We start from the raw sequence: 27,684 nt of genomic DNA on the forward strand, positions 1-27,684 counted from the left end.
GATTCTCTGATAAGTAAACACTGGACTGCCCCCTTCCCCAGGAAAAATGCACATACACACATCTATATATGAAGTTTCAGGGGATTAATGAATAACGGAGAGAACCATCGGCCCCGGATTAAAAATCCCTGGCTTAGTATTTACTCCTGTATTTTATTTTGACTAACAATGTAGCATATAATATTTTCTAGTGGTTTAACAAAGTGGAAAGATATCAGAAGAAATCTTTCAGCAAGTGCAATCCTGGTATGTGTGTGACCTGCTGTGATAGCTGGACCCTTCTGCCTTAAAAAGAGGCACTTCTGAGTGTCTTCTCTGGGTAGGGCGCTGAGTGGGTGCTCTGGTGGAGCAGACATACAAAGTTGAATGTCTTGCTCTCATCTTAGGAATTGTGAGGGTGGTGGATGTGCATGAGGCTTCAGTAGAGTAGACTGAGTGTTACTAAACTGTGAAATATTCTTCAAGCCTTATCCCCAGGGGAAGCAAAACCTCAGAAGACGTTGAAAGAGAAGAAGGAAAGGAAAACTCCCTCAGATGGTAGGTCTTTCCCCTTGATCCTCTTCTTTAGGAGGCTCTTGACTCAGGAAGGGGAATATCGCTTCCGTAATTCATTAAAATGCCTCTTTTAAAGCTGACAAATGAGATCTGTCTCCGTTCACTTTTAGAAAGGATTTAACAGCATGCTTTTGGGGGGGTGGGGAGAAGTGAGTGTGGGTTAAAAATGCTTTAAAGGTTTGATTTACTGGATTTTACAGGGACCATTAGCTGTCTTTCTAGACATTTATAAACTAGGGATTGCTAGCATTTGTTTTCAGTAAGGAATATCATATCAGGCCCTTTCACGTTCAGCAGCAATGTCCATTGTATTTCCACTTGGGGCTGTGTCAGTCTCATCTCCCCTCAGTCTACCCTTCTGTCGCTCAAATTCTGGTGGGATAGGTCTTGATGGCAACTGAAGCATATACTTGCTTCAGAAGAAATGAGATGAAAGGGATCGCCTGCAGAGTTCACTCTGCTCCAGACGCTTAACAGACTTGAGAGTGGGAACCCAAAGAACCTTTTAAGGAATTCGATGGGTTTTTGTCTGAAGGCCCTCAGACCACCAGCATTCAAATAGTGCTTATTACATATGGTTAGATAAACTCCCTGCCGGTTGTGGAGGTATTGTAATGTTAATCCCCAGAACTGGAGTTCCAAACCCATCTTTAATTCTCCATGCAAAGCATTCCCTTCTGTTTGCTAGATGAAGAAGATAACTTATTTGCACCCCCGAAGCTGACAGATGAAGACTTCTCGCCGTTTGGTTCTAGAGGCGGCCTGTTCAGTGGAGGGAAGGGACTTTTTGATGATGAGGATGAGGAGGTAAGCCCGTGGTAATCAGTGAAGCTCTCCATAGCTGTGTCATGGGTTTGCAAGGAAGAAAGAACTTTCAGTTCCTTTAGTAAGGAAACAATGGCTTTTTAGTTGGAAGTTGCTTCTACTTTCATATTTTAGGAGATTTTGAACTAAGGGTCACAAAGTGAGGAAATACTGTATCTTGATGCCTTTGTTAAGTAGGGAGAGGATGTGAGAGTGTTAGTAGTGAAAAATTTACATTTACTGCTTAAGTGGTTGTTTCTTAACGTCTTTTATCATATTCTTACATGTTTGTATTTAATTTCTCTATAGACTAAATTGGGCTTCCATGATGGCTTGGTGGTAAAGAATCTGCCTGCCAATGCAGGAGATGTGGGTTTGATTCTTGGTCCAGGAAGATACCCTGGAGAAGGAAATGGCAACCCACTTCAGTATCTTTGCCTGGAAAATCCCATGGACAGAGGATCCTGGAGGGGCTACAGTCCATGTGGTCACAAAGAGCTGGACATGACTTAGCGGTTGAATAATAACAATAAGACTTAAACTGTTTCAGGGTCTGATTTCATCATAGTCTTCACTTTGGAATTGATTTTCTGTCAAGACAGTAGATGTGTATTTTTTAAACTTTATAAGACACTTTTCTTTAGAAATCTTGAAATACAGCTCCGTTTTCCTGTGCTGTTTTTGAACTGTGTTGTTTTATTATAAGCAGAGTGACCTCTTCGCAGAAGCCCCTCAGGATCGGGGAGCTCGAACCCCTGTTAATGAAGGTGAGCGTGGATTGAGGCTGACTGTGCTTCTTCGTTATAGATTTCCAGAACTGGTTCCTTCCTGTCAGGAGATGGAGCCCTTGAAGTTATCCCCAAACTTTGTTAGGCAGGAAGCTGTTACGTTCACCTTCATCTAGTTAAAAGCGGTTCATTTGCACTAATTTGTGTCTTGCAAAAACAAAAAAGTACCATTTGTAAACCCATATCACAATTTTGTCTCTTTCATAGAGAAAGCAGAAAAAGTCAACCAGGGAAAGCATTCTGGCACTGTTGAGGACATCTTAATTTAATCAAGTTCAGTTCAAAGAAACATTTCTGCAATTCTGCATCTAAATTGGAGACCAGTACTGCCTTAGCCCAGTGTACATTAGAATAATTTGTGACATTTTTAAGCACACATATGCTATTAAAAAACTTAAAATCCGTTAGGTCTATGATAGTCTTGAGAATTGGGAATGAGTTATTTTAAGTGACCTGGTCTCCCCAGGCCAGAAGTCATCAGATTTTGGACTACTGTGGTGCTGGCTGACCTGATTGTCTTGAGGTTCCTACTCCACTTTTTGGCATCTGTGACTTGCCTGCTTTCCCGCTTTCCTGTTACTGTCTTCGTTTTGGGCACTGACGTCTCAGATATTTTGCTGTTCGTTTTTTACTTGCATGTTCTCATAAATGGGATGGATGGAGTCAGAACTGTTGAGCCCTGCTTGCTCTGCTCCCGCCTTCCCCATCTGTGCTCTGCATCTTCTTGGCCTCGGCCGCCAGCCCCACTGTGATTGTCCAGGGTCTGTGATCTTCCATGGGAGTCACGGCCTAGATTGGTTTAAAAGCAAGAGAAAAGTTGTGGCGTCGGTAGAGAAGATAATACTAAGGAACTTGTGAATGGCTCTGTGAGGAAAAGTTAGCTTTTGAGTCTCCTGTTAGCTCTGTGTTGTGCTGTACATATTTTAGGAAGGTGCGTTTAGCAAGGAAGGTTGCTTTCTTTGTTGAAATGTTCTCTCTCTGTTTCTCATTTTAGCATCTTCATCTTCTAAACCTGGAAAGAAAATCCCGGCAGGAGCTGTTTCTGTATTTTTAGGTATCATAACTCAGTTTGTTTTTGATAACTACATACTGTAGTTTTGTGTTTTTAATACTGTCCTCTTCCAAGAGCTGACTAGGGAGGAGAGCAGGAAGACCTTCAGAGGGCATCCACAGAGAGCTCACTCACCTGTGTTAGCTCCTGTTCCCTTAGAAACCAGCAGCCTTGGGTTTTTGCAGTCTGGGTATCAGTTGGTTTCCCACTGTGGGACGATCTGTATCAGTAAAGGATGCACGTTGTTGGGGCCTGTTAATGTTTGTGGATGAATCGGAACTACAAGTTCTGGTGGTGGAACTGTGTTTTTTCTTTCTGTGAAGTCAGGAAGCCCACCCACAGTGGCTCGCAGCTGGTCTGTCCTGTCCTTCCACCCACAGGGGATACTGATGTGTTTGGTGCCACCTCTGCCCCGGCACCGAGGGAGCCCCAGAAGCACGAGCGGCCCCCTCCAGGGAAAAGCGCGTACGTCCCAGCGTCGGCTGGCCTCTTCGATGATGACGACGATGACGATGACTTTTTCTCGGCATCCCGTAGCAAACCTCCCAAGACAGGTACTGCTCCAGCCTGTGTTTCCGGGAAGGTAGCTGGATGAAGAATGTTGACCTAAAAGGCATGAAGTTCCTCTGGTTCCTCAGCTCTCGTACAGTGCGAGAGGCCCTTCTCAAGCGTTTCTGTCAGGGGCGTCTCATCTCGAGTCGGTTACGGAGCCTCGGCAGTCTCTCTGTTATGGACCGATCTTTTCCTCTTTAGAAACTAATTACTAGGATTGTCTTCCTCAGAGGGAGAAAAAGCTGCTCCCCTCTAATATGATCAGGATTCTAGCTTGGACCTTCTCAGTTACCAAGAAAGTTTTAATTGTGCTTTCTTCCGGCGTCCTTAGTAAACTGTATGTGAACAGACCATCTATGCCAGGTATCCAGTTCCAGGTGACCTTGGCTTTTCTCTTCTGTGATGGAGTTTTCGGCCCCTTTACCGCTTTGGCACTGTCCTTTCTTCACCCCTCAAATCTCAGCCATTGCATTCCTGAAGTCACTCCTCTGAATCAGTTATTTAATGAGCAGATGGCTCTCCCAGGACTGTTGTAAAAATGCAGATTCCAGTTCAGTGGATTTAGGGTGGGGCCCTTGAGTCTCCGTTTCTAACAGGCTCCCTGGTGGGCAGAGATCACTGGTCCGTTTGTTGCACTTGGAGTGGCAGAGGGTTTGATTCACTGGTTTGTTTTCCGGAAGAGAGAGGTAGACACTGCTGAGGTGCACACAGTTTCCAGCTACCTGAGCAAAGAGCTCTTTCTCCTAAGGACATGGACCAGGATGCATCGAGAAGCAGGCTGTTCGACTTGAGCTTATTTTCCAGCAATAAGTGTGGAGTAAGGATAGCAGCAGAAATGCAGGGGAAGTGATGGCCTGGTTTTAAAAAGCGTGCAGACTGGACACGTGATACGCTCACATCTAGGCTGGCTGAGAGGACAGTGAGTAAAGGCTGTACTGCTTCCCGGGGCTTGGAAGGCGTCTCACTTGAGTCATTAACTCATTTGGAATCCCAGGTAAGTGGGCGCCACTCGGCTGGACCTGCTGCTCTCCTGGGACATTCAGGAACCAGTGCCCTCACTTCAGGGACACACACCTCACACCTCATTCAGTGACGCGGTGCTTGTGGTTGCGAAAGGTTGAAAACCACCCACATAGTCACCAGTGGGGCAAACTACGGTCCTTCCATTTAGTGGAATTTTGTGAAGCTGTGGAACAATGGAAGTTTATCTGTGTTGACATGGTAAGATATTACACCCTAGGTATTTGGAAGGAAAATTGCAAATCATAAGATTTTTTTTTAATGATGTTATTTAGAGCCATGTTTGTGAATTGCTAGAGTTAACATGTTACTATATCTTTTGTGGAAATTAGAAGTATGTGCATCAAACTCTTCCTGCTGGCCTTCCCGTTTGGGTGGGCAGGTGGAATTATGGGGCATGTTTCATTATTTGATTCTGTGTAGTTCGGTGCTTTTAAAGAAGTATTTATTTACGGCTGTGCTGGATCTTCCTTGCTGCTCGTGGCCTTTCCCTAGTTGTGGGGAGCGGTGTGTGGGCTTCTCGTTGGGTGGCTTCTCTTGTTGGGTGCACAGGCTCTTGGGAGCACAGGCTCAGTTGTCCTGAAGCGTATGGGATGTTCCCGGACCAGAGACAGAACCTGTGTCCCCTGCATTGGTAGGAGCATTCTTTACCCTTAGATCTTCGGGGAAGTCCCTGGCTTTTTTTTTTTTTTTCTTGGCTGTGCAGCTTGTGGGATCTTGGTTTTCTGCCCAAGGATTGAACCTGGGTAGCAGAAGCCAGCCCTCACTTCTCAGATTCCTAGAGCGGTTGACTTGTCAATGATCTTTCCGTAGGTCCCTCTCTGCCTCTTAGGCCAGTCCAGACCCCTCGAAGCGCGTGCCGCTGCTTGGAGAGGATGCAGGAGATAGTGAAGCTGTCTGCCCTGTGTGTTTCACTGGAGCAGCTCTCATGCTCTGTGAAAAATTCCAGCTGGTCCACTTAATATTTCTTCTGTAACTAATCGAGCAGTAACATGCTTGTTCTGTTTATTCTTTGAGAGCGAAGTTGTTTTCATCGTGGAATTCTGTGGTGGGATTTCTGACTTTGTGTAACTTTACGCCGTGGTTTCTTTCTAAAGACAAAGTCGAGTCCACTGCCGGTATCTTTGACGATGAAGAAGGAGATCTGTTCAAAGAAAGAACAGTGGCTTTGCCAGAAGCTACTGTGAATCAGACAGATGAAAACAAAGCAAGAGCAGAAACAAAGGTGAGCAGGAGGGAAGACTAAACTTAGGTGTGAATCTATGGGGCATTTTGTTAATTCATCTGGAACCCACAGGGAGGTATTGCTTCCTTGCAAATGTATGGTGAACTTCAGATGTGTAGAGTGTTGAAAGAATACAGCAAACACCCAAGTAACTGCTACCGCCTAGAGTAAGCGGTTACTGGGTTTTACCTTCCCGAGTGGTTTAATGGGTGTGTTAGATGGACGCATTATCATGTGCAAAAGAACATTGCTTTACTTCTGTCATTCCTCCTGTGTGGATTAGCTGCGATTCTTCTGAACAGAAGAGCTTTCTCTCCCCCTTCTTTCTTGTCTTTTTAGTATCATTATAGAATCATGGATTCTCCATTCATTATCTTATAATCCATTAACGTCGTTGTTTTTTTGATGCTCAGATTGACCTGTCTTTGGCTAGAGGGCTGCGTCCACCTCAGTCTTTAAGCCCTGCTCGCTCCTGTCGCTTCCCTTGCTATCCTGCACAGCTCGATCTGTCCTCTTGCTGAAGCACATCTCTTGTCATGTGTTCCTATGAAACCCTGGCCTTGCTGCTGCCATCCACCTGGGTGCCAGCGTTCAGAACTCAGCAGGCTGCTACCCCGGCTCCAGCTATACACATCCCGTTTGTGCTCTGCACGCTGTGGGCAGTCGTTCCACACTGACGCCCCCAGAGGAGCCCTCTGCTTTACCTGGTTTTTCTTTTCTTTGATGGTTCCCTCTGCCCAGAATGTCCTTGCTCGAACCATGGCCCATGTCTAGGTCCCATCTGTCCTGAGAAATTTACAAGGACTGCTGCTTCCTTCTTTCCTAACATATACCGATTTTTAAATCCTTTTCCATGGTGCTTCTCTTTCTGCATTAATTCTTTATATGCACCTGATGTGCGGCCAACGGCCATGATGTTTTCATTCCTCTGATGCGTGGCCTGGGACCTTACCTAGCAGAGAGTCAGTGCATCTCCTGAACAAGTGAGTGAATGAACCCTTATTTCCAGGTTTCTGGTTTGTTAATTCTTTAATTGTTTCTTTTCAACAAAGGTTATGCTACCTTCCAGCAAAAATCTCAAGCTCTCGTCGGAAACAAAGACTCACAAAGGTTTATTTTCAGATGAGGAGGACTCTGAGGTAAGGAATTCTTTTTCTCAGTTCTGGAAATTACTTCATGGATATGACAATGGGAACTATTTCTGATTCAGGATGTCTCAGAGGTATAAGACTCAGTCAGTACTTTAGTTCTTTCTTTGAAAACAATGTTTTGAGAACACATGGCATTTAGAAAGCAATGTGCGTACAGTCCTGTCACTGTTGGGTTTAAATCCAGTGCATCTCCTAGGAGGAAAACTCAGGATGCTCGAATTTCAGGCTGTGAATTGATGTGCAGTGTAATGAGGTGCTTCTTCCAGAACAGAAGTACACACACAGCTTCGTCTTTCACGAGGAATAGGGTATCGTATGAACAGTGGGTATCGTATGTAGTGACACACACACTCTGTATCCCTGGAAGTAATAGACTTCCTTCACAGAAAAAGATGTGGACATGGCAGAAATTTACATGTAATTTCAGGAAATTGTGAACTCTGGGTTAGATGCTTGTGGTTTTTTTTTTTTTTTTTTTTTAAAGCAACAGAGCCCTTTCTTTCAGTGAACTGTTGCCAGTGTGTAAAAGGCAGGAGAGGCATGGGAAGCTGGTGCTCCTCCTGTGTGGCTCTTTCTACCTAAACAGACCTATGGGGCTCTTTGGGGCCCAGGCAAAAACCACGGGGCTGAGTGTAGCTCTTTTCACTTAATGAACTCATTAGCACTGCACTGAGTAAACATTGATTCCATGATTAAAACGATTTCATCGAGAGAGTCTTTGAAACTGTGTTCTTGTCCTACTTGCCTGACTCTTACACATTGAAGATTTTCTTCCCGAGGGAATAGTTGTCCTATTTCATGTTTCTGATTCATGTAACTCAGTTTGCAGGTCTTGCTTTGCATTGTAGGCTGACATTTTACAGCATTTTGGAAGTTTCTTCATAATCTACCAGATCTTTGTCTAGTTTGCAACATTTCCTAGCTGTCATGTCAAGAGTACAAAAGATTTTAAAGTTAAAACTGAATATATATTTATTTAGAAGAAATCATATCCTACTCTCAGGAGGCATGTGAGGTGGTCTGGTAGAGACATTACTTTGCCAACAAAGGTCCATCTAGTCAAAGCTCTGTTTTTCCAGTAGTCATGTATGCATCTGAGAGTTGGACTATAAAGAAAGCTGAGGGCCGAAGAATTGATGCTTTTGAACTGTGGTGTTGGAGAAGACTCTTGAGAGTCCCTTGGACTGCAAGGAGATCCAACCAGTCCATCTAAAGGAGATCAGTCCTGGGATTTCTTTGGAAGGAATGATGCTGAAGCTGAAACTCCAGTACTTTGGCCACCTCATGCGAAGAGTTGACTCATTGGAAAAGACTCTGATGCTGGGAGGGATTGGGGGCAGGAGGAGAAGGGGATGACAGAGGATGAGATGGTTGGATGGCATCACTGACTCAATGGACATGAGTTTGAGTAAGCTCCAGGAATTGGTGATGGACATGGAAGCCTGGCATTCTGCAGTCCATGGGATCGCAAAGAGTCGGACATGACTGAGTGACTGAACTGAACTGACTGGTATCCTACTCTTATTAGAGGAAAAAGGGGTATAACTACATTAAACAGTGTCACAGGTCCAGTAATTTGAGAATCTAGCTTCTATTTCCATTGTTACATGTGTTTATCTCTCTGATTCTCTGGACAGAAAAAGGAAGTTATTTTTTAAGCATGGTAGGAAATTGATTGGCAAAGTTCACCCTGTCCTTTGCCATCTATCTAGGTGGGAGAATGGAGCCTCTGGGCTCCTGTGAGGCCGCCTGGAGTCAGGTGTGGGTCTCTTCCTTCTCACCTGCACACAGCAAGGACAGAGTCTGGTGTGTGTTCCTCGAGGACTGTGACAGCCCGCTTTCCTCTCTGACAAGAGAGACCTGGATGGATGGCATCTGTTGTGCCATAAACTTCAGTATTTTATATCTGATACTTTAAAACTGATACATTTTATTAACCAGGAACTTTAATCTTGATCCAACAGGATTTGTTTTCTTCTCAAAGTGTGAGTAAGTCAAAAGATGCAAGTGTCCTGCCTAGCAAACACCGCAGCTCAGTCTTGCTTTTTGATGATGAAGATGGACAGGTAAACACTTTCTGCAACACAAGCTAATCGAGTTTTCAGTTGGTAGAAAACCATTGCTAACATGGCTGTGCATCCAGAGGCTCTTACAGTAGAACAGGGCGGCGGGAAGGCAGGCGAGCCGTCTGAGGGGCGGCGGGAAGGCAGCCGAGCCGTCTGAGGCACACGTAACACACACATCTCGGTGTTTATCTCAGTGATTCCTTTCTTAAGTTCTCAGCTGCACAGTGGGCAGCCCTTAGATTTCTTGACCCAGCTCTGTGCCAGACTTTGTAGATTGCACTTGTATAATCTGCCTTTAAGGAATAGTTTCAGGGGATGAAACCCAGTGATCTACAAGAGTGTCTCAGATGAAGTGGGAGTAGAGGGGAGAAGACAGCCATGTCCCTGCTTTGCTTTTCTTCCCCACCCTGGATGAGAGAGCAAAGTGGGGGAAAGAAATGAGAGGGAAGAAAAGCCCAGCCTTTGCTCTTACACAGAATCACGGGGAGGCTGAGCTCACGGGCTCTGTCATCAGGGCCCATGTTCATACCGTAGGTCCCCACATGCAGATCAGGGACTTTGGGCAAGTACTGATAACAACCTTGCTGAGTCTCCTCTGGCTTAACAGTCCACAGCGTCATTGTGACGGCACAGCACCTGGCACGCAGTAAACGCGTGGTGAATGTTACTCTGTCTCGGGCATCTCCAGCGAGGGCCAGATCATTACTCTCACGGCCTTTCCTGCCTTTGCACGATTTCCTTAAGGGCTCCCTTTATCTGAGCTTAACGCTTCAGGGCCATTCACCTGTTGTGGTATATTGTTAAGAGTGTTTTTCTGTCTAACCTGGGCTCAGGCCCTTTGATGGTTTGTTCTCTCTTCCCCAGGTATGTGTCTTTCATAAATGTAAGAGAGTAGAGAAAGCTTCCCATTTCTTTCTTTTTCTTCATTGCTCTGGTTTGTAATTCATAGAAAGAAAGGTGCAGGCTGCCGGCTGCTGCAGGGGCTGTGCTGTCCCCCCGCCTTCTGTAGGCTTTGGGCCCTCCCAGTGAGCATAGAAGGCCCCCACAGGAGGCCCAGACGGAGCCAAGTTCCTTCCTGTTTCTGTGACCTTGTCTTCTTGTTACTCACCCTTGTGCTCCCACCCGAGTGTGCTGCCTTTGAATTCTGTTTCACTTCTATGACTGAATACAGTTAGAGAATATGGTAAGCGGTTGCTGTAGGGTTATAATAAGAGAGAAGTGGCATCTACTGGCACTGTATGATTTTTTCCCCCCAAAGATGTTATATATATGTTTCACTTCACTGGAGACTTACTCTCTCATAATTTAACACAAGAGAATATCTAGTTTTTTGTTTTATGTGTTCAAAGCTGTCATACTCTTCTGACCCCCCGCTTTTTTTTTTCTAGGATAATCTTTTTGATACTCCAGCTGCTAAGAAGCAGACATCGTCTCTACTGACTCAGAGCCAAAAGAAAACAAAGCCCTCTGAGCCTCCCAAAAAGAAAGCATCTGCCTTACTGTTCAGCAGTGATGAGGAGGTGGGTGGAAATTTGTCTCCTAGTGGGGAGTCGGGGTTGGTTTGATGGATTTAAGAGTTACGGCTGTCCTAAACATCTTCTTTTTCTCCTTAGTGTAGATCTAGTGAAATTTGGTTACTAAAGACTGTATTCACAAAATTGTCATTCTATTCTTGAAGAAAGATATTTATTATAGTACATTAACTTAAAGATTAATCTTTTCAAAATACTTGGGCATAAAGTGAGTATGGTCCTCAAATTTATAATACATACTTACCCAAATGAATTAGGGCTTATTTCACGTTGCTGAATGATCGCTGTGTTTCACTGATCAAGGACTGTAGCTCGACAAGGCAGGAGTGGCTTACGCTGGTTTCACTCCTCGTCTGTAAGTCTCACAGGATTGCCGTCTGGTGTCTGGAACATATATATTGTTGGAGCCAGCGGAGAGTACAGTTTAGCAGCTGTTCAGATTTAGCAGTGTAGGAAAAGACTAAGTATAATGATGATGATAACTGTGAGCATTAAAAATCTTCTTATTTCATAATAATTACTCTGTTTTAACATTGTTGTTAAGCTTTGAGGGTAAGATACAGATAGATCAATCATAGACATGTTCAGTTTTTTGTTGAAAGAAACTTAAAATGATACAACATAATTTGCTTTTTCTACTCAAACCTGTGAACGGTGATGGATTTTCCTTTTTTTTTTTTATTCTTTCTAGCATTGTTAGTGGGTTGTTCTCCCTGTGGTAATGGCCAACCATCATGTGAATTTTCTATCATATTATTGCAGTTCAGGGAAAATAAAAATACCAGCTAAAGTAGGGAGCAATAGTACCTGCAGAGGAAAGATGAACAGGCTTCCATTATAGAAAAGTAGCTTGACTTTGGCTGCCATTGAGGTCACTTGGAACCTGAGAGAGCACTGATCCCGATTCCACCCCTGGGGTTCTGAATTAACTGTTTGGGGGATGACCCGTCAGTGGAGTTTTCTGAAGCTCATTTGGGGGCTCTGGCTTGTGGTCAGTGTTGAGTCGGACTTCTTTAAGAAGCACTTCTCAAACTGTAACTTGTGAAGAAGTCACTGGATATCCTGTTAATGAAGGCAGATTCTGATTCAAAAGGTCTGGAGTTAGAACTTGAGACTCTGTATAACAGCAGCTGCTGCTTTACAAAACCCACTTGGATTTGTAAAGCTCTAAACTCCAGAGACCAAAGGATCACTTAAGCAAGTGCTCAGGAGATCCTTGATTTGAAGGGGTGAGCATAGCCAGGTGGGGTTTCCTTAAATGCTTTCTGAAGGCCAGATTCAGAATTTTGTGATAAGGATTACCTGCAGATTTCATTGTGTCTTATTTATGTTGTGTGAATTTTTTTTTTTTTTCTTTTAATTTGGCTGAGTCGGGTCTTATTTGCAGCATGTGGGATCTTTAGTTACAGCTTGCAGATTCTTAGTTGTGGCACATGTGGTCTAGCTTCCTGCTGCTGCTGCTGCTAAGTTGCGTCAGTTGTGTCCAACTCTGTGCGACCCTATGGGTGGCAGCCCACCAGGCTCCCCCATCCCTGGGATTCTCCAGGCGAGAACACTGGAGTGGGTTGCTGTTTCCTTCTCCAGTGCATGAAAGTGAAAAGTGAAAGTGAAGTTGCTCAGTCGTGTCCGACTCTGAGCGACCCCATGGACTGCAGCCTACCAGGCTCCTGCGTCCATGGGATTTTCCAGGCAAGAGTACTGGAGTGGGGTGTCACTGCTAGCTCCCTGACCAGGGATCAAACCTGGGCTCTCTGTGTTGGGAGTCTGGAATCTTAGCCACTGCTAAGGGAAATCTCAGGGAAATCCCCTGCATGAGCTTTTTATGCATTTTTTTCCCCAGCTTACTTTGGAATTTAAAAAAATTGTAATTCAAATATCATTCTCCTCTAAAGTTGAGAGTTCTTGACTTTTTTTAAACATTCTTGTTCCTTCTCATTCCCCTTCATAATTAATTTTGTTCTCTGAAGTAGAGAAGACCCTTGTCCTAACACAGGGGGAGAGAGAGTGTGGTAGGCAGTGATGGAGGGAGACGCCAGCAGCTGTGTGGGCTCCGCGGGCCTAGCTGTCTGGACTTGAGCTCACGGGAGCCGTGGACGTGGACTCGCCTCCAAAGCGGCACTTGGTTTGCACGCAGCTCAGCTTAATGAGCAGGATTGTATTTTATTTTTCAGGTTTCTTACTCGGGGTTGCCAGAGGACTTTAACATGTATTTTATCTTCTAAGGACCAGTGGCATGTTACTGACTCACAGACCAGCTCCACATCTGACAAGTCTAAAGGAGAACCTAGGGACCCTGAGCCCACCCACCAGGAGGCTAAGGCCGTGAAAAAGACCAGCCTGTTTGAGGAGGATGACGAGGATGACCTGTTTGCTATTGCCAAGGACAGGTGAGATAGTCCATGTAAGAAAGCATTTCGTCAGTGTCTGGTAACAGGTGAAGGTATTTGATGTGCAAGGTGTCAGTTTCTGGGAGTGACATGCTGATGGTTCATCACCTGGTGATGGTCCAAACGAGAGTGTCTTTGGTTTTCACTTGCACGGTATTCTCCTTTGGTACTGTGAAATGTTTTTCTTCATAGATCCTTACCCGATTTCTTCTGCTTATCTCTGCATGGCTTATGGGATCTTCATTTCCCAACCAGGGATGGAACCCATGCTCCCTGCATTGGAAGCGTGGAGTCTTAACCACTAGGCTGCCAGGGAAGCGCTCTCCATTTTTTTTTTTAACCTTAAAATACTGTTTTTCCTAAGTTTGTTAGGGGTTTAAGTATGATTTGTCTTTTTTTGTTTTTCTTTTCCCCCCGGGATACCCTAAAGAATGTGGAGTTTTGTCCAAGTTACTTAGGTTTGTCATTTGGATAGAAATGCAACTGTGTAAGGTCAACGATTGACTTGGTGGTATGTGGGTTCCTGTAGGTATGGCCTGGAAAGAATATTGTATTTTTAAAATCACATTTGCCTCCAGTTGGACTCTTTGTTTGTTTGTACAGCCAAAAGAAGGCCCAGAGAGCATCACTTCTGTTTGAAGATGATGCTGACAGCGGAAGCTCTCTGTTCGGCTCTCCTCCCACATCTGTTCCTCCTGCAACAACGGTATTCCTAACCTCTTAGCCCATGAAGTATCCTTGAGATGATGTTATGTGAATACTGATGGTCCCCTCAATGAGGTCCTAAAACCTAACCTTGGAGCCTGAATCTTGTGGAAAAACTCCTTTGCCTGACTTTAGAGATCTCCTGATAATGGTGTTTTACAGGTGAAGTACACGTGCAAAGCCTGGAGGAAAGCATCACACAGCCCCTTCAGTGCGAGTTGTAGGCATCTGAGTCTCAGGGAGACCAGGGAACAGCACGGTTGCTCCCTTCCGGGGTGGGGGGGGGGGGCTGCTGGGCTTAGTCCAGGAGCATGGAATTCCGCGAACATCAGACCAGGCCAGTTAATGGACAGGTTATCCCTTACAGGAGCAGGTTTCAAGAGCTAACAGTTTGGTCCTGGATGGTAATTATTCACTATTATTATTAATAGTAAACAAGTAAAAAAGGAAGGAAATTCTGACAGGCTACAGCACGGATGAAGCTTGAGGACATAGTGCTGAGTGAAATAAAGCAGTCACAAAAGGACAATGCTGTGTGATCGTTCTTGCGTGAGTGCTTAGGGCAGTCAGATCCGTGGAACGACAAATGCTGTGTCATCGTTCTTGCGTGAGTGCTTAGGGCAGTCAGATCCATGGAAACAGTAGGACGGTGGTTACCAGGGCCTGGAGTGTGCTGGAGAGGGGAATGGGGGGTTGTTTAATGGGTAGAGAGCTTTGTAAGATGAAAACATTCTGGAGGTTGGTTTTATAATAATGTGGATGTACTTAATAGTACTGAACTCTCCACTTAGAAATGATTAAGATGGTAAATTCTGTGTTTTTTTAAATCAACATTAAAGTTTTTCAAACACTGGTAATGGTGTGTGATAGGAAAACTCCATTAGTGCCTGTCCAGTCTAAATAGCTTTCAGCAGTCACATATAAACGGCATTACACCATGATCACTTGAGCTGAAGAATTAGCAAGTCTTCACGTTAATTATATCAAAAGGAGTATTAAGGGGTGAGAGGATGGTGGCATTACGGTCGTGTTTGTGCCGAGCTTGTGCTGAGCCCTTACTTGGTATAAAATGCTGTGACTGGCTAGAGAAATATACTGCTTGATCCTTTGAAATGAATGGATAAAGATGCATGACAGCTATCAGTGTAAGTTAAGAAGGCAGTAAAGGCCAGGCATAGATATAAATATTCTTAGCAACGAAGCAGCTGTAACTTACCAAAGGGAATGGGAAGATCTTTGTGGGTGACACCCGAGCTGAGCCTTGCTGGGACGATGGAGGATTGGCTTCTCTGGACAGTGGGGATCCGGTGTGGAAGAGTGGAAGTTTACGGTAGGTGTCAGGAAGCGTGAGGGTTGAGGAGGCACAGGTAGATGCGGGTTTAAAGCAGGGCCTGTTGATTATGTGTGAAGTGAAGTTGCTCAGTTGTGTCCGACCCTTCGTGACCCCATGGACTGTAGCTGACCAGGCTCCTCTGTCCATGGGATTTTCCAGGCAATAGTCCTGGAGTGGATTGCCATTTCCACAGTTAATACAAACTTGTGCACGTTTGGGATGGGAGACAAAGTAATCTGGTAGGTGTTTTCTTTTAGCAGGTCAGCTCTGGGTGATGACATACAGCTGAAATGTGCAGGGAAGGAGGGGGGCAGAGAGGAGAGGCTGCTGAGTGTCTGGTGGCAGAGGTTACAGGCTGCTTGACGGCGTCCACGAGGGGTTAACGACACAGGAGTCAACCACAGACTCAGGGCAGAAACTGCCGGCAGGTCTGAGACAGTGGTAGTTACTGCTCCTCCCTGTTCGTGCCCCTTTCCTCTCCTGTCCTGTCTCTGCTGACCCCAATGTTTAGCTAGTAACCCTGAAGAGGAGCACACGTTTGTCTTCCTCTATACATTGCCATGCTTGTCAGGCACACTTTGCTGTCTGTCTGTAGCCATACCGTGAGCCATGCAGAATCTTGGGTCCCTGACCAGGGATCGAGCCCGTGCCCCCTGCAGTGGAGGCGCCGTGTCTTAACCACTGGGCCAGCAGGGAAGCCCCTTTCCTTTTGTTTGTTTTTGAGGATGTCATTTACTCCTCTTTTGATAGAAAAAAGAGACTGTCCCTGAAGTACCGCCTTTGCTGTTCAGCGATGAGGAAGAAAAGGCGGCTCAGTCTGGAGTGAAACCTGCAGCTAAGAAGGCTGGGAGCGCCAAGGGGACCTCAGAACTTGGGAGAACTCCTGCGGTCGAGGAGTCAGGAAAGGTGGACTCTTTTTTTCTTGTATCATCTGTTATTTTTGTCTCTCAGATGTTCTTGTAAAACCCATACATGTACGCACTTACCCTTACATTTTTCTACCACAGAAAATGATGACTCAGTTGTTGAAACTTTTGAGAACACTGAAAAGCATGAAGAAGACAATACCTGCTCTCACTGTTCCCGGAGGTCTCCAGCGCTGCTCGCGCCTTTGCTCTCTTTTCTAGGTGCGTGTGCACGCCGTGACACGCGTGTGTGCACACCGTGACGCGCGTTTCCCGGGTTATGTTACTGTCAGTGTTTTGCCTTTCTCTGTCTCAGCTCCTTTTTCCTTTTGGTTTTCTCCCTGCACATCTGTCCTTTTTGACTTACTCTGTTCTCTGGAGTCTGTTTCCCTTTGGTTTCTTTTAGTTTCCACTTGTACTTGAATCATAGTGACAGCTTTAAAAAAAAATATTAACTAAAATTCATACTTTATTCAGATTTCTTTAGTTTTTAACCTGATACACCCCCTTTTTCTCCAGGATATCACATTCACTGTGACAACTTGTAAGAAGATTTTCATTTTCATTTACCAGTCTTTGATGCTATTGCCTGTGAATTACAGAGTGGAGTGAATTGTTTCTTCTGCATTAACTTTCTTCTCCTGGGATGTCTGTCCTCTCCTATAGGAGGCCTGTGAATAAGACTGCTGGCTGCATCTGGGAATCGGCAGTTCGTTCAGTCTCTGCCTTTCTCTCACTGGTAACTTTTCTCTACTGTGTGTGATCGGCTCTCTTCTAGCGCCTACGTGAAGAAATGTCACAAACACTTTTGCTGTTGAGGCTCCGTGGGGCTACAGTGATGCAGACGTTTTCTCTGTATCTGCGTCGTTGTGTGACTTTCTCTTCTCATCACCTCCTCGTGGGCCTTTCCTGTGGTGCTGCGGCCGCTTTCTCCCTGGATTCCAGCTGCGGGTTGCACTGCTGCCTCCCTTGCTTGAAGATAAGCCCCTTGAGGGTTGGGGCCACGTTCGTTTTGCTATCCATGATATCTGGGAGAGTGCTTAGTGCATTACCTTGCACCAAGTAGCCACATTCAAACTCACATATTTTATTTAAAGAAGCTTATTTTCTTCGTGGTTTAACCATTGTGAAATTAGGATGCATCTCACAATTGATGGCATGTTTAATTAGAAGTTGTTCCTTTTTTTTTCTTGGCAGTTCATACAGGAACAGTAGTTATCCTAATCAATGGTATCTTGCCTGAAACGTGGTGCTTGTTGAATGAATGAATGCTGCATTTTACGATTATTTTAGAGATTCTTCTAGTTGCAGAGTATAGAAAAGGCTTCTACAATTTAAGTGTCCAGTTCTATCAGTTAGATTCCTCCCTTGGAGTTATGTGTTAGTTAGTTAGTAGAGAATATATAATCCAATCACAGTGATTGGCTTTTGTGTTCTATCTGTGACTTTGAAGTTATTTCTAGCTCATGAGCAAGCTGTGTGACTCAGGGTTATAACTGATACATAATGTATCTTGGTTGGATGGAGTTATACATACAGGTTTTAAACTGTACGTATAAAAAATCATCTTTTTTTGGGGAAAAAAATCATCTTTAATTGGAAAAATCATCTTTGATTACGAATTACCTGTTCTAGACCTTCCATTAGAGTGACTGATCAAGAATTGGCTGGAGTGTTTTGTCACCTAGGATAAGTGTGATTAGCTGTCATGCCCTGAAACAGATATGTTAGTAACTGAATTAGTGAGGAGCTTGGTAGGCCCCACAATAGTATTTGTGTTTCCAGATATTACTCACTTTTTTCCCTTAACCTTACTATTTCCATTTTCAGGAAGGATCTTTGAATGTACCTACTCAGGAAACAGCCAAGAACTCTGATTTATTTTCTTCATCATCCCCATTGGACAAAGGAACTAAAAGTAGAACCAAAACGGTTCTTAGCTTATTTGATGAGGAAGAGGATAAAACGGAAGATCAAAGCAGCTTCCAAGCTCTGAGAAAAGAAGTAGGAAAGGTGAGCCAAAGCTGTGAAGGTTCAGGCCTTCAGAAGGACAAGAGTGTCTCATCTCACTGTCAGTTCTGTGATGTGAGTTGCTGGATCATGGAGGGTTCCGGTTTCTTCACGTTCTGGCCTCACTGTTGTTGACTGCTCTGATGGCGGCCACATGCTGGTGAGGAGGTGGAGAAGCCGGTGCCCTCCTTCACTGCTGGTGAGGAGGTGGGGAAGCCGGTGCCCTCCTTCACTGCTGGTGAGGAGGTGGGGAAGCCGGTGCCCTCCTTCACTGCTGGTGGGGGGTGAAGTGGCGCTGCCACTTCAGACGGCAGTTTGGGGCTTCCTCAGACTCTAAAACAGCAAGGTTACCACGTGACCCAGCAGTCCCACACCTAGATGTGTATCCAAGAGAAGTGGAAACACACGCTCATGCAGAGACTCGAAGGCAATGTTCCTAACAGGTATTATTAAACAGCAAGGTTACCATGTGACCCAGCAGTCCCACACCCAGGTGTGTATCCAAGAGAAGTGGAAACACACGTTCATGCAGAAACTCGAAGGCAGTGTTCCTAACAGGTATTATTCATAATAGCCAAAAGATGGAAACAGCTTAGATGTCCACCAGCTGATGAATGGATAGACACAGTGTGTATAGCTATTCGAGAGAATATTCTCTGGCAATAAAGAGAGTAAATTATTAACGCATGCTACAACACAGATGAACCTCGGAAGCGTGTTGAATGAAACAAGCCGGGGGCAAAAAAACCACGTTATTATATGAATTCATTTATGTGAAATGTCCTGAATAGGCAAATCCATGGTGATACAAAGTATTAGATGAGTGGCTCCAGCGTCTGGGGGAAGAAGTGGACAGAAGTGGCGAGTGACAGCTGGCAGGTGTGGAGGTTCTTTCTCGGATGGTGAGAATTTGCTAAACTTAGATTGTAATGGTATTTGGACAACTCTGTGAATATACTATAAACCATTGAATTACACACTTCAGGTGAATTTTATCTCAACAGAGGTGTTAAAAAAAAAAGAAAACCAGCGCTGGGCCGTAGATTGCCAGTACTTTCTGTAAATCAAACTGAGGATATAGTCCAACAACCAATGTTCTATGATTTTTTTATTACACGAGTAGGATAGCCTTGCTTGTAAATGAGAGCTACACACAGTGAATGTAATACTTTGCTGCATTTTCTTCCCTTCTCTTACTGGATATGCTTTTGTATGTAGATTTCAGATATAAAACTTTTAATCTTAGTTGCCGTGTTACACTTTTATGTGTAATCAATAATCATTAATTTTAATGAGACACATTTTGTCAGAAATGAGTGTGTGTGTTTGTTTCTATCTGTGTTTGTGACACTAAAGAATGAAGGGAAGAATTTTAGAATGTGAAGTCTGGGGCATTATAGTATCAAACCAAGTAATGTGAGTAGTAATTTGCAAATGTCAGATACCCTAGCAAACAGAAAGAACTTGTTTGGAATCTGAAGGTAATGAGGTGGATGAGGATGGACAAAGTGGAAGGTTGGCGCATCCGCCTGTGCCCGGTATTTGGCCTAAGGTGCTGGTAAGCAGAAGTTAGGTAAATGTGCTTGACCACCTGTGAGTTTCTGCTATTAAGTCACCTGCCGTCTCTTCTTCCCTTTGGGAATGAGATAGAAAGAACTTGTTTAATTTTGTATTTTCATTCCTAAAATGTTCCTCAGTATAGAACTAGGACTAAAGATTGATGTTAAATAACAATTCAGATACCACACAAAGGTTGAAAGATCATCTTCCCAGATTATGTGTGTTTTATCTGTTTTTATAAATACATTCTCCACTGTGGCTGGTATCTCCTGAGTATTCCATTCTGTGCATGTGTCATTCCCTTTGTGATGGACACTCAGCTTGTGTCCAACCTTTGGACGCTATAAACAGAGCCACAGGGGACATCTTTGTTGTCTAATCTTTATATCTGTGTGATTTCCTTGGATAAATCGCTGGGAGTCTGGACATGACCTTCCCTCTTTCCTAGAGTCCTGATCCTGGTACCCGCCCCAAGAGCACAGGTGTCTTTCAGGATGAAGAGCTCCTTTTTAGTCACAAGCTCCAAAAGGACAACGACCCAGATGTTGACCTTTTCTCTGGCACCAAAAAATCCAGGGTCAGTTCCAAGTGGTTCTGCACAACATAGCTTTGTTTCTGTATTAACTAGCACTTCTGCCGCTCACCTGACTCTGTGAACTGGTTTTGTTTTGGATGTTGAATTTGAGTTTTGTCTGTTCTAGTTGTTAGAGCCCAGTGTTGGGAGCCTGTTTGGAGATGATGAAGACGATGATCTTTTCAGCTCTGCCAAGTCGCAGCCTTTGGTACCAGCCTTTTGTTCTCAATACTATGGCATGTGGGGAAACTTCTGGGAAAGGAAATGAATTATCCAATTGTACAGTTAAGGAATGTGCTCATAAGTAAATGAACAGCAAATGATGTGCCGATGAGGGCGTTCATGTTGTCCCCATCCTATGTTTCCTAGTTAACTAGCATTAAAGCAATAACTAACCAGGTTTTCTCACTGTGTTACAAATCTTGGGTGGTTCTAAAGTTGTTCATTGAAAGACCACTGCATGTGATAGGATGGCTGAGCACTCATGCCTTTCAGGCGCAAAGTTACAAATCTGAATGTTCATCTGTGTTGTCATTTCCCGCACCCCCGCCCCGCCCCTGCTTCTGCAGTAGCTTTTCTAAGGACTCTGTTTTCTCTGTACCGTAGAGAGGATGCCGGCAAAGTCAGTCTTCAGAAAGCTATTTCTGAAATGCTGCCCTTGTATTTGTTTGTTCAACCCTTGAGAAATGACTTTAAACTCAGAAGCCTTTTTTTTTTTTGCATTATGACTTTTCCTTAATGTCTTATGATACTTGACAGACTTTGGGTGTTCTTTGTTTTTGAAGATCCCAGAAAAGAAGAAGGTAGTGAAAAAAGACAACTCTATTTCCTCTGTCAAGAACCAGAAACATCCTGAGTCCACTCAGGGTATCAAAGAAAAAGACATATGGAAGTCGGAAACACCTCAGGTTAGAACTGATCTCTTTAAGGACTTGCGTCTCCTGCTTGCCTTATAACACAGATGAACTCCACCATGCCGCCCCAGGGTCGTTCAGAGCTCTCTTTATGAAGGAAGAAATAGCGACTGGGCTGCTTCTCTTTGCTTACTGCTTCCCCAGCCCTTGCTTCTCTCTCCTCTCCTCACTGCACGGTCTTTCCATGAATCTACACTTACCATTATTATTTTTGGAGTGCCTGCAGACTCAATTCCAAGGTAGAGTGAAGATAAAATGAACGTTTTCTTCCCCTGGAACCTCATTTCTGCCTTTGGGCTACCTTGGAGTAGGACTTCATTTGAATTAAGTATCAATTGCATCCAGTTTCTTGATTCCCTCTCTGTGGCTCTTCTGAGCTTGCTGCTGTCCGGCCTCCTCAGCAGTCTTCTCTGAGGCGCTCCTTCTGAGAGCAGACCAGGACTCGACAGTGTGTCCCGGCCCTGGCTCACAGCTGTCCTGGGATACCTCACTGAGGCCTCGGTGATCTGAGCTGTGGAAATGAAGCTCCAGGACTCGCACATCTCCAGTAACTCAAGTCTCAGCTTCTTTTGCTTCTAGAACTAGTGCATTAAGCTGTGGGTGAATTTCTGTGTGCGCTAATATTTACTGTGTGAGATAACCAGCGTGATAATGTTTCCAGCTGGTGCTCTAAACACTATAATTCTTACGAATCTTATTCATGATCTGTCTCTCCTTTACTCCATGTATGGTCTTAACAGCCTTCCCCTAACTCAACGGATAAGGAAGCACAAATGAAGTAATGTTCATGAAATGTTCTGAGAGTCCAGGAAAGATTCAAACGCTTTTTCCATTGTAGAATTACAGAAACCGATAGCTTTGTTCCATCACAAATTTATTTTCAGATATAAATGTGATCCAAGAGACACTTCTCTTTTCCCCAGTGGATTTTTAACTGAATGTAATTTCACGCAGGACTCACCAGGTCCCGCTCCACTTAAAACCAAAGAGCCATCCCCTCGGATCTGGAAAATACAAGTAATTATAACATGTCTGGAATCTTCATTGCCTGCCTTGTGGCATCTATCCACTTTTTTGGGTTTTCCTTTTTGTCAGCTGCTGCCGGTGTCTTCTCATCCCTTCCCCACCCTCTAGTCGTTGCTTCCTGTGTGCTGGGTCTGTAACACCTCTTCTTGGGCCCTGTGATGGGCACAGGTGATAGCCCTCCATCTCAGCTCAGAGTGGATCAGGAGATTTCCCTGCCTTTCTCTTTCTCCTCTCATATTATATACATCATGTACACCAAGTCTTTCCTCATGTGTCACAGTAACAATAATTGACTATTGTGTTTAAGAAAACAATACAGAGTCAGCTTCCTTTCGTTTTTTTAGGCAAATTTAGCGATCAACCCAGCAGCCTTGCTGCCTCCAGCAGCTCCCCAGATCTCTGGAATGAAGTCTATTTTGCCAGAATCTGGTGCTCCTTCGTCGGAACCTGGGAGGATGCAGAGTCTGGACCGTGTGCCCACTCCTCCTGGGAGTGGGGAGGCTGGTGTGAGCTTTGACCTTCCAGCTCAGGCAGATACCTTACACTGTGCGAACAAGGTACTGAAGCCTTCTTTGCTTGCCTGCCTGCCCTTTTTTTTTTTTTTTTTTTTTAAAGAAAAACAAACCAGAACAATTTGCATGTTTCTTCTGAATTCATCGGTAACACAGGATCCGCTGACCGCGATTCCTCATTTGAAGGAGGCGCCTCTTCTTTCCTTCAGCCTCCTCGCCTTCCTTCCACCTCCCTAGTTCTGTGTCCACCCTTCCACCACCCACGTTTGTTATGTTTATGTTCTAACTCAGTGGCTGGCTCACCAGCTTCTGGCTGCTCCCTGGAGACCTTCTAGACACTGAGCGGATCATATCCTCACCATGTACTTCCTCTGCTGTCTCCTTACTGCTCAAAAGAGAATGTTCAAGCTCCGTGGTTTAGTATTAAAGCCATTTACAGTCTGTGCTAACTGAAGCTTCCAGCTCCCACCAGTCCCCTCACACCGTCAGTCTAAATCGAGTCCTCAGGCACCATTCCCTGAACACACATGCCCCAGTGCGATGCTGCCATCCCTTCATGCCACCTTCTGAGTCAGCAGTGCTCTTTCCTCATTGGCAACTCTGCACAGACGTCACAGCTTCTGGCATATTTCCCCTCCTGCTCCTTGTCCTGGGCTCCCTTTCTGAGATCCCATGGCAGTTATCCCATGTCACACTGTTGCGCAAGACTGTGGACTTGTGCTGCATGGACCGTGACCTCTTTGGGGGTTTACTTTTATTTTAGTTTGTTCTCTTTTTTTTCTATCCAGTCTTCCTTCTCTAAGAAGTCTTAGCTGTACTTTGAGTAAGCAGTAGTACATAGGATGACCCTGCACATACATGCATTTTAAGTATTTTCAAAACTGTTTTCCTTACAAAAAAATAAAACATCCCTCGTTTTGTTATATTTCTGTTAGCTTTTTTGTTGTTCCTGTTAAGTTTAAATGGACTACTTCTTGAAATAATTTAGGAAATTTCCTTGAAATAGGCAAACACCATTGAGTACTTTGCCTAAAGTAGCATGTGCCTTTTTAAAACTACTTGACAGTGTATTTTGGAAAAGTATTATAAATACTGGGTTGTTACTAATAAGTGATGCATATTTTGTGATTACTAATAAGTGATGCATATATTGAAAGTTCTGATTCCCAGGCCACATTTTTTTTTTTTATGTGAAATATTTAAATTTGGATTTAGTGTTTGTTGACTGGAAGGAAAGAGCCCCTCTCTTTCTTCATTGTCTTAGTTCCCTGTTTCTGGAGCCTGATTTTTCATTAGCCCTCTGAGAAAGCTTAGTGCCAGAATCCCCCCGATTCTTTCCTGTTTTGAAAGATACCTGCGTTTAAACTAGGGCAGAGTAGGGCCCAGGGAGCACTGTGGGACACAGAGTGGTGTGGCCTCTAGGTAAGGGAAGCCTTATCAAACTGAACAAAAATTGTCCTCAAAAGACTCAAAAATGGGGGACACTAAAGGGTTAAGAATGACTTAGTCTTGGAGTAGTAGGAGCTATGGAATGCCTTTGGAAATCTGTAACAAATAACCTTGTCTGTATGTTACATAGTATCTTAATTGAAACAGACCAGACAACCTTACAGTATTTTGAGATGTTGGTTATTTGCTATGTTAGCTTGGAGCACCTTTTAAAAAACCATCAGATCAACGTGTGGTTCTTGCCATTGCAGACCCGGGTCAAAGTGAGAGGGAAGCGCAGACCGCAGACGCGCGCAGCTCGACACCTGGCTGCCCAGGAGTCCACTGAGGCCGAGGATGTGGGTTCCCCCAGGGGATTTGTGGCACAGTTGACAGATGGTGCCACATCACCAGATGGTCGTCAGCCACCGCTGAGGGCAGCTGGTGGAGCAGAAGAAGCAGTGGCAGCTGCCACTCCAACATGGGCAGGTGGTCCTGTGCCTGGAATGAACAGAGGCCCATTTGTGAAATCTGTGGGTCAGCCTCTTGAGGATGATCTGTTTGATTCTGGAGATATCTTTTCCAAGGGCATTGCATCTCAGTCCGCAGGAAGAAAAGCCAAGGTGAAGGCAGCCAGCAGCCTGGCCAACCTGGCAGAGGGAAGTAAAGACAGAAGCCCCATGTTCCCTGCTCTCGGTGAGACAGGCAGTGATGATGATCTCTTTCAGTCCATTAAACCAAAACCAGCAAAGAAAACAAATCCTTTCCCTTTCCTAGAAGATGAGGACGATCTGTTTACAGACCAGAGAGGCAAGAAGAATGGGTCAAAATCCAACAGTCAACAGGATATTATCTCAAAAGCACAAGATATATTTGAGGTAATAGGACATAAAAATACATCTTTGTGCCTGGTTCTTTGTTAAGGAAGATATCTGATTGGCTTATTCGAACCAGAGATTACATTAAAGCTGTTTTGTGGCTGCTCAGTATCTGCTTGCTTAGTAATTATACTTAAGTTTTCGTACTAATTATACTTAGGTTCTCTTATTAGGTTATCTTATTAGGGCTTCCCTGGTGGCTTAGACAGTGAAGAGTCCACCTGCAATGTGGGAGACCTGGATTTGATCCCTGGGTTAGGAAGATCCCTGGAGAAGGCAAAGGCTATCCACTCCAGTATTCTGGCCTAAAGAAGTCTGTGGACTGTATAGTCCATGGGGTCGCAAAGACTCCGACACGACTGAGTGACTTTCACTTTCTTTCTCTTATTAAATAACTCTGAAACTTATTCAGAAGTGATTTTCTGTTTTGTTCTTGGCCATTACCATTGACACAGGTCTTGATTTTTATCATTTTTATATAGATGTTGCTGCAGTCAGCATATATAAAGTGATACCTTTACAGCTTGGATGTTTAATCTCTGGTTCTTGGGGAAACGGGCCATGGCAGGAGCTGATGATTTAACACAGACAGCAAGGCCTTGGGTGATACTCTTCAGGAGATGTTTATTGAGCATCTGGATACTGGATGTCGTTAGGCAGATGTTTATTGAGCGTCTGGATACTGCATGTCATTAGGCAGATGTTTATTGAGAATCTGGATACTGGATACACAAGGTGAACCAGGACCCATGCTCTGTTCCCCAGAGCTCTCAGGGAGGGGAACTGGATCAGACAGGGCAGTAACGTTTCCAGGTAATGTTAAGTGCCTGAAACAACCCAGGGCAGTGGGGCAGAGTGGTAGATTGGTGTGCGAGGTGCTTCTTCAGGTAGCACTGGTAGAGAAGGGCTCTCTGTGCAGCTTGTGTTTTAGCTGGGACCCGGAAGAATGAAAAGGACTTTGCCAGGCAGAGATTTTGGGTAGTGCTCTCCAGACAGAGGAGCAGCTAATGTGGCTGTCACAGAACACCGTGGCAGTCGGCATTTCTTCAATTTGTTGAAATGAATGTATGTAGTAAAGAAAAAAAAACCTTGATTAAAAATTGTTTTGGTTGTTTTTTGGCTTACAAGGATGATATATTTGCTACAGAAGCAAATAAACCCTCACAAAAAACGAGAGAGAAGGAAAGAACATTTGACTCCAACTTGTTCGATGACAACATTGATATCTTTGCTGACCTAACTGTAAAACCAAAAGAAAAGTCCAAAAAGAAAGTGGAAGCTAAGTCTATATTTGACGATGATACAGGTAAGTTTGGTTTTCTGTACATGACAGAGAGAGTCATCACCGTTCAGTGACTTGATATTTCTCTCGCTGTCTTTGTCTTGACCCTTTCCTGGAAGACATTCCCTAGTTGGTTTCCTTTGACCTGCTCTATATTTCTGGGATAGACTGACGGTGGATAAGTAAATCGACTAGTCATTTTGTTGAAACCATGTTTTGTTATGATGGATGTCAAGAAATTTGATAAATATCCTAGTGGTGAAGAGCCTGGAGCTTGACTGTGAAGTCTAATTTAACTTTCATCTTACTGTGCCCCCTGCCAGTCATCCAAAGTAGGCATTAGACTGCGTTTTGGCATTGAGATCCTGCAAATTGATGTGTTTATTCTGAAAGACTGAGATTGGATTTTTCCCTTTGCTTATTTTTAGTGCCTTTTCCTTTTAAAACCCAAAGGCAAAAGAATGTAGAGTAGAAATAAGTATAATATCACAGATGGTAAAGCCATGGGCTGGACTGGAGATTAACTTATCCTCCTGCGTTTCCTCTCCTGCATGTGCACACACGGCTTTGTAGCTGAGAAAATTATACTCAGACAGAAACTAGAACTTGTATGTGATCAGAAAACTTGGTTAGTAGCAGAGTGAGGACCGGCTGGAGTCTTAGAGGCTTAACCTCCTCTTAGTGGTTTTAGGTATCCTGTGCTATTATCAGACTTGAGTCTTTGCTGGTTTGTGTAGATACGTCTTAAAAGCACACATTTTCTTGCCTATTCTGTGACTCTTTCTTTTTTTTTTTCCCCATTTTTAAAGATGATATCTTCTCCTCTGGTATCCAGACTAAGACAACCAAATCAAAAAGTCGATCTTCACAGAAAGTGACTGAATCGAGATCTGGACAGAAGGTTTCCAACATATTTGATGATCCCTTGAATGCCTTTGGAGGCCAGTAGAGTGTACAGGGTATCTTTCAGCTACATCCTTGAGTTAATGATGCTGTCTTCTGTGCTCCTTAACTGAATTATAGAAAACAAATACTGAAACAACTTGCTCACCTCTTGCCCAGCATACTTAATATTTTTCTGTACTGGTTTTAAAATCATGCTTAATTCTGCAAACAAAAATAAATGTTTCACAGTGTTACTATTTTTTAAAACCATATTTTGATTAGCCTTGGTGGGGCCATGGGTTTAGGGTCTATTAGAGAAGAAACCTATTTGTGCCTTTCATAGGTGGGTAGAGACTCCCAGAGGAAGCAAATGCCTGACATGACCAGAAGTCTTCCCTAAATAAATGGGAGCCCTAACTTAGAGCCTGGGCACTAGATAGAAGAAGAGGATAAGAGATTATACACTTCACGTGTCTTTGTGCTAGGAGAGCAGGTTTCCTCGCATTCCACTGAATTTTGAAGAGACCTTACAGGTCTGCTA

General features: G+C 44.2%; 1 protein-coding gene across 11 annotated transcripts in view; it reads left to right on the forward strand.

Annotated features, from left to right (window-relative positions):
- The window catches only part of WASHC2A (WASH complex subunit 2A), a 45,254-nt gene extending 17,857 nt beyond the window's left edge, over positions 1 to 27,397 (forward strand). For 3 of the 11 annotated variants that reach the window (XM_061405704.1, XM_061405706.1, XM_061405711.1), the window contains 21 exons: positions 466 to 537; positions 1,244 to 1,362; positions 2,066 to 2,126; positions 3,142 to 3,201; positions 3,522 to 3,752; positions 5,868 to 5,995; positions 7,048 to 7,134; positions 9,111 to 9,212; positions 10,601 to 10,732; positions 12,968 to 13,131; positions 13,735 to 13,837; positions 15,920 to 16,075; positions 17,905 to 18,087; positions 20,093 to 20,221; positions 20,346 to 20,426; positions 21,004 to 21,126; positions 22,087 to 22,149; positions 22,503 to 22,715; positions 24,371 to 24,976; positions 26,105 to 26,282; positions 27,068 to 27,397. In XM_061405704.1, the coding sequence (XP_061261688.1) occupies positions 466 to 537; positions 1,244 to 1,362; positions 2,066 to 2,126; positions 3,142 to 3,201; positions 3,522 to 3,752; positions 5,868 to 5,995; positions 7,048 to 7,134; positions 9,111 to 9,212; positions 10,601 to 10,732; positions 12,968 to 13,131; positions 13,735 to 13,837; positions 15,920 to 16,075; positions 17,905 to 18,087; positions 20,093 to 20,221; positions 20,346 to 20,426; positions 21,004 to 21,126; positions 22,087 to 22,149; positions 22,503 to 22,715; positions 24,371 to 24,976; positions 26,105 to 26,282; positions 27,068 to 27,207 (3,131 nt within the window). In that variant the 3' untranslated portion in view covers positions 27,208 to 27,397. The remainder of the gene's footprint in view (positions 1 to 465; positions 538 to 1,243; positions 1,363 to 2,065; positions 2,127 to 3,141; positions 3,202 to 3,521; positions 3,753 to 5,867; positions 5,996 to 7,047; positions 7,135 to 9,110; positions 9,213 to 10,600; positions 10,733 to 12,967; positions 13,132 to 13,734; positions 13,838 to 15,919; positions 16,076 to 17,904; positions 18,088 to 20,092; positions 20,222 to 20,345; positions 20,427 to 21,003; positions 21,127 to 22,086; positions 22,150 to 22,502; positions 22,716 to 24,370; positions 24,977 to 26,104; positions 26,283 to 27,067) is intronic. The other 8 variants (XM_061405708.1, XM_061405709.1, XM_061405712.1 and 5 more) reach the window with 6 other exon arrangements.
- Positions 27,398 to 27,684: the final 287 nt, after the last annotated feature.

The sequence above is a fragment of the Bos javanicus genome, chromosome 28 (assembly GCF_032452875.1).
Source record: "Bos javanicus breed banteng chromosome 28, ARS-OSU_banteng_1.0, whole genome shotgun sequence".
Taxonomy (NCBI): domain Eukaryota; kingdom Metazoa; phylum Chordata; class Mammalia; order Artiodactyla; family Bovidae; genus Bos; species Bos javanicus.